This window comes from Hypomesus transpacificus, chromosome 4, assembly GCF_021917145.1.
Source record: "Hypomesus transpacificus isolate Combined female chromosome 4, fHypTra1, whole genome shotgun sequence".
Taxonomy (NCBI): Eukaryota; Metazoa; Chordata; class Actinopteri; order Osmeriformes; family Osmeridae; genus Hypomesus; species Hypomesus transpacificus.
The window spans coordinates 8015352-8021387 of NC_061063.1; the positions used below are offsets into that span (position 1 = coordinate 8015352).

Here is a 6036-nt window from a genome sequence, read left to right on the forward strand (position 1 = left end):
CTGGACACCCCTCAGAGCTCAGTCTCACCATCCGCCTGTTACAAAAACAAAACAGTCTGTGACCAAGAGATGATGCTTCTGTTACCATGGCAAAATATTCATCTACTGCAAACCAAAGCGCCGCAGGTTCCATGACAGACATATCCCAACTTGAAGCAAACTGGATGCGTGGTATTCTATGGCTGACATGATTTGCTTACAGACACTGCTTTAACACAGAAAGGTCAACAGCTTAATATAATGCATAAACTTGTGCAACTCAAACTTTATTTATTTTTCCAAAAAACAACAAATGAAACCATACATTGGTCAACACAAACACCAAACAAAACCAAGTGATATGCCAAGGCAATCAAGGGACCAGATTTACAATAGACGAACAGGACAATAATGAAGGACTAATTGTAAAAGTTCCCGCAATCCCTTTAAAGGCAGGAAAGTGTTGCACGATTTAATGAAAAGATCAGTGCAATTACTTTTACAATAAATAAATCCCATTTGCAAATCGCTTTTTTGCACACACAAACCAAAACAGTGCAGAAAGTGCATTAAATGAAAGGTTAACAAGGTTCAAGTAAACTTCTTTAACTTCAAACGATGAACAGTTGTGATGGAACAAATTGTGGTTATGGTTATGTCCTTCATTTTCAGAGTAAATTAAAACAGTTCCCAGAACCCTGTTGGTTGGACTGCAAATTTAAGTTTATCAACACCTACAGGGGAAATTGATGCAATGATTTTCCTCCAGCATACTGCTCGAGTCTGAACTGTTTATAAAACGTCACAGTAAAACAGGGCTACAGAACGTCAGAACAGTGCACCCAGTTTTACATGAAATATAAAACTAACAACCCAAACTGAAAAGGCATGTGTCTTTAGAAAGAAAGTCAGTGATGTTAGTGCAAATTTTAAAATAAAGTTAGTGACAAAAGTAACTTATTCAGGCAGTTACAGTAATAAATGTGACACGCGTGAACACCCAGTGAATTAAATAAAGAATCAAAATAAACACGTAAGCACTCTGTCACAACGTGCCATATTCCCATTTTGGATGCACTCGTTTTATCTTAATCAGAAGAGCATGGATGGGATTTTTACTCGAGTTAATCACAAAGCAGACTCAGCTGTATTCCAATCTATGTACAGAAAACCATTGCAAAAAGGATCCCAAAAAGAAAAACCAAACAAACCAACATTAAAATAATTAAACATAAAATATAAATAGTGAGCTTTAAAAAAAGTCTATTTTCTTTGTTTAGTTTGGGACAATCAAAAGGCATGGAGAACAAAATCACCAAAGTGGCATCACCACACATTTTCCCTGTTGTATACAAGTTAAGGCTCCACCTTTCACTTCCCCCATCCCCATGTGGTAGGGGTGGTTTAAAAAGCAGTTCAAACACAGGGTCGGGGTCCCGGACAATCACAGGTCCGAGCAGGTGCGCTTGTTGAGTGCATGTGAAAGTGGCCAGGCGGTCTGCATACTAAAATGTTTCTCAAAGTGAGGGATGGACAGCCGGAGGAAAGAGAGAGGACATCCAGGAAACGTGTACTTAAAGTCCAGAGTTGCTTCTAGCTCTGCGAATATCAGGATGCCTTGGTGTCCTCTGGGCAGACTTCTGACCTCGGGGTGAGAAGAGAGGACACGCGCTGAATCAAACCTTCGGTTAAGTATCCTGGTTTCACTCTCGCATCTACATTAGCCTCTTTCCACTTTGTCTACTACACTCTGCCATCACTCAACACTACTTCAAATAATAAGTGGGTGAGAAAATATGCAAAAGGAGGATGTGGATGAAGTGAGGGAAGTGCTCACCTGGCAAAGTTGGCAGGGAGAGTGGGCTGTGGACTACAGCAGAGTCAGCAGTCTGGACTCCACAGTCCACAAAAGGTTTGGACACGGGGCATCATATCACATAATGAGCCGGCTGAAACAACCACAGTCAGTTTTCAAGATGTGCAGAAACATGACATGCAGAAAACACCTTACAAAATATCACAGCAAGACATTCATTGTAGAATGTTGTGTGATTATTTCTAGAGTAGCCTAAATTTGACACTGCTCCATTCTTGTTTTGGGCAGGATGGCATTTTCAAATTCTTCGAAAGGAGTCCTACAAATGTTGATTTATTCATAGTAACGTTTCTACACTCAGCCCTGCCATCTAGTGGCTATAGGTCAAACATGTCCACCGAAGGAAACTAATCCACAACCTAAAATGAATCAATGTGCAGCGGTGCAGCTAGGACATTTCCACTCTTGGAGACAAACTCTTGTCAAAACACACACCTGGTTGACAAGTGGTGTCCTCTGCTCTCCAGCCCAATGAGGTGCAGCGTACTGAGGGCAGGGAAAGGAAGGTAGAAGTCAAAGGTCAGACAGCACAACCTCATGCTCATTAGGATTATGGGAGTCTGTGTGTGTGTGTGTATGTGTGTGTACCTGGCATGCATAGGCTGTTGCATAGGCAGCCTGTGAGTAGTTCATGGGGATCTGTGGGATGACGAATCCTGGAAGGTTGGGATACGAGTAACCCTGAGGACAGAGAGAGGGAGAAGCATCAATACCAAAATGATGCACCCTGTGCAACATGAGCAGATGGTCAATCCCTCATTGACTCCCTGTCTGTATGAGCAGGTATGAGAGAAAAAAAAAAAAAAAACTACGAAAAAAACTAACAGCCAAAGCTTAAAATTACAAAAACAACAATTGTTATCATAAAACTAAATGTAACTTTCCACAGTAAGGACGTTACCTGTATGTATGGACTGTTGCTGTTAAGAACAGGTGAGAGTGGAGCCATACCCCCTCCCATTGGAGGGCAGCAGGTGCAGTAGATGTACTGGGAAGGGTTCATCCAGGGAGCGGGGCCAATCAGGTGAGGAGGTATGGAACCTTGCAAGATAACAATAACACAGTAGACCATCTAGATTTTCTCAATGGGACTGGTCCCAGCCACTGCTCCTGCCTAATTACACCCTCAGAACACACAACATGAAAGGCACCTATACTTTGGTTCAACCTTTCCTAAATAATTAAGCTCCCTTAAAATGAATTTTAAACTTGGTTCATCACAGCCTAGATAATCAGGGAACTTACGAGGGCTCCGCTCCTTCATTATGGCTGGGCCCAGCTTCAGTTTCCTCCCTTTAAAGCTGACTTGTTGCTATGGAAAACGCATAGGAGGTATTAGGTGAAATCCTATGTGATCTAACAGAGGACAATGTGTTTAAGCTCTTACATCGACAATGGTCTGGATGTCCACATCTTCATTGAAGTAAACAAATCCATACCTTGACAGAGATGAAGATTTAAATTATTGCACCAAAGCATCTTGGCTAATGTATGAGTGTTAATAAAATAATTAGTAATTCACCCCTTGCAAATGCCGCCACGGTAAGTGATGATTTTCACTTCCTTGACGGCACCAAATCTGGCAAAAAAATCACGGATTTCTGTCTCATCCACCTAAAATAAACATAATTGGGGATTCCAGCAATGGTTAGGGTCAGATGTTTTCGTGACAATAAGAACCCAAACAGACGAAGGGACCACCTTTACTTGTTCACTCACCTTCATGTCAATTCCTCCCACAAAAAGCGTGTTTGGTGTCATTTTACCCTCAGGTAAAATGTAACCATTTGACAGCTTCAAGGATGGGGATGTCGGACATCCGTTACGTTGTTTCTGGACCTCCTTGAAAACAAAGTTTGATTAATGTTGCGTAAAAAACCTGTTGCATTTCAACAAAGTCTGCAAAATAGGCCTACCCAGTCAGTGAAAAAAACTAGCAACGTTTCCGACTGACAAAATGGATTCTGGAAGCTAGCTAACAACTGGTTCTAGGATCGACGAATTATTTAAGAAAACAGTTTCATTACTTTACATTGATTTTTGCACTTTTGTTACTTTCTTTGGCTACAAAACAAAACGGATGAATTATTAAAAATCAGTCATTGTACTTCTGTACCAGTTACGGTACAAGTAGAACTTAACTAGCCCATACAAAGCAGGCAGCTGTGGCGCGCTCGAGCCAAAGCCATAGCTAACTTGTACAAGATATCTACAGCTACGCAGAAGCTAGCCGGCTAATTCAAAGCATGGTTGTCGAGCGGGCGAATTTGCTTGGTAGCAACCACTGAATTGACCTAGATTGGACTTCAATTACATGGTACTACTACTACAAAAGTAAAAGAATGGCTAACATACTACTAGTAACGCATTTACAGTGAAAAACTTTGTCAAGTTTGGGAGAAAAGTATTCGATTTGAGGCTAGTTAGCTACCTAATTAGCTATAAATAAACTACTAGCGAGCTAACCTGGCCTTTTGATTTTTGATAAATCTGCCAAACAAACACACCATTAGATAGTTTGATCATTCGCCACATGCATTCATGACTGTACTCACCATTTCTAAAATTGTTAAAACAGAATAAATTAAATACACTGCCGCGCAAACTATGCTCTCAAAGGGCGCTTGTTTCTAAAGGGTCACACACAGCAAGTTGCAAACGAGCATGTCAAATTGAGCGCCACGCCCAGATGCGTCCGCTTGGGCATAGCCAACCTAATTGGCATAGGCTTAGGCCTACTGACTGAATGACCTGAGTTGTTATGGACTTCTGTAAAATGTAAAACATTTGATACACATTTTAAATGGGTTTTTCTGTTAACAGTTATACGTACGATTATATTTTATATTGTCTCCATCATATCATTCGTTTTTCATGCCTTTCTGAATTCGAATATAAATGACCTACGATGGAATTAGAGTCGTGCTCTTGGATCATAATGTAGTCTATATAATGGGCACTTTGTTTAATGTTTAGGATGTAAACGTTTCATTTTGTATGATGTGAATGAAGTTACAATAGGCTTTCAGCAAAAACAACATGAGGGTGTGTTTATCGCCACATTACCCATGAGGTTGTGCAGTGGATAGCCTACGTCAATGAGAAAAGTCTTCAAACTCCCAACAATTCAGTGTGGCCCTGGAGAACAATCGATGCCATCCAATAGTTAAGCCTACTTATTTGAAACTGAACTTTTGATGGAAAATATCCGGAACGTTTTCTTCCAGTGGATGGACGTCTCAGATACGAGGTGAGTGAACATCCCGGATGTTGCAATCGGATTTTTTTCAATTTTACTTTTCGAATTTTAACAACCTGAATTTTTGAACCTTGACTATTTAGATAAGATTTTTTTTTATTTTTTACTTTGAAATAAATTAATATTTCAATTTTAAAGAGGCAAATTCAAAACCAACGAATTCGGTGGTGTTTAAATTTCAATATTAAGTATTTAATGTATTTCAAAACTGTCACTGATTTGCTTCCATACTAATCGAACTGTGAAAGGTTTTACCAAATCGTCAATAGGCTATATAACGCCTGTCAAACAGTCAGGTAACGAGGTCAGAACTGTTTAACAGCCTATCAAGGGCGTGACTGAAGGTCAAAAACATGACCAACATTTTATTTTTATGATTTGGTCTGCATCCGTTGTTTCGTTAGTGTTTAAGTTATTACTGGGATGAATATTTTTTGTAAGTAAAATACTCAACTCGGATTACTCACACAGCCTGGCAGTTTTGGATTTGCCACCTATTGACATTTAATTTATTGTTTCATTTAGGAATATAAACAGTCAGAAGCCAAACACACTTATTTGAGAATAATATAGATGATTTAAGTTCAGTAGATATATGTAGAAATAGATTAATGAAGATTAATGTAAATTTGTATGGACATCCAGCAGTTCCACAAACAACCACAAGATGGGAGAAAAGAATACGAAAAATATAGTAAAGGATCAATTTGGCCTCCATTACCGCTTCTCCGCTGTAAGTTTCATGTTCTCTACTGCTGATTATTGTATAACAGGATCAACAGTTATATCTAAATGTCAAACTCGTAATTATTTCCAAAATGCACCTTATTAAGATGTTGGTTTTCTGCAATGTAAGCATGTTCTCCTATCTGCATTGGCAACTCAAGGAAAGCAATATTGTCTGACATTTATGCACATTGTA

The 6036-nt window shown here is 39.5% G+C and overlaps 1 protein-coding gene across 5 annotated transcripts; it reads right to left on the reverse strand.

Annotated features, from left to right (window-relative positions):
- Nucleotides 1-238: 238 nt before the first annotated feature.
- On the reverse strand, nt 239-5096 carry dazl (deleted in azoospermia-like). Of its 5 annotated transcripts, none has more exons than XM_047019911.1 (10): nt 4950-5096; nt 3575-3697; nt 3378-3469; nt 3243-3294; nt 3101-3167; nt 2757-2896; nt 2444-2536; nt 2291-2341; nt 1817-1928; nt 239-1619 (listed from the first exon to the last, which is right to left on the reverse strand). In XM_047019911.1, exons 2-9 carry the CDS (start codon nt 3614-3616, stop codon nt 1908-1910), a joined length of 558 nt encoding a protein of 185 aa, XP_046875867.1. In that variant the 5' UTR covers nt 3617-3697; nt 4950-5096; the 3' UTR covers nt 239-1619; nt 1817-1907. The 5 variants fall into 5 exon arrangements, with proteins under 5 accessions (XP_046875867.1, XP_046875866.1, XP_046875865.1 ...); XM_047019910.1 differs by having other exon boundaries at nt 4922-5096; XM_047019909.1 differs by having other exon boundaries at nt 4689-5096.
- Between the last annotated feature and the right edge of the window lie 940 nt (nt 5097-6036).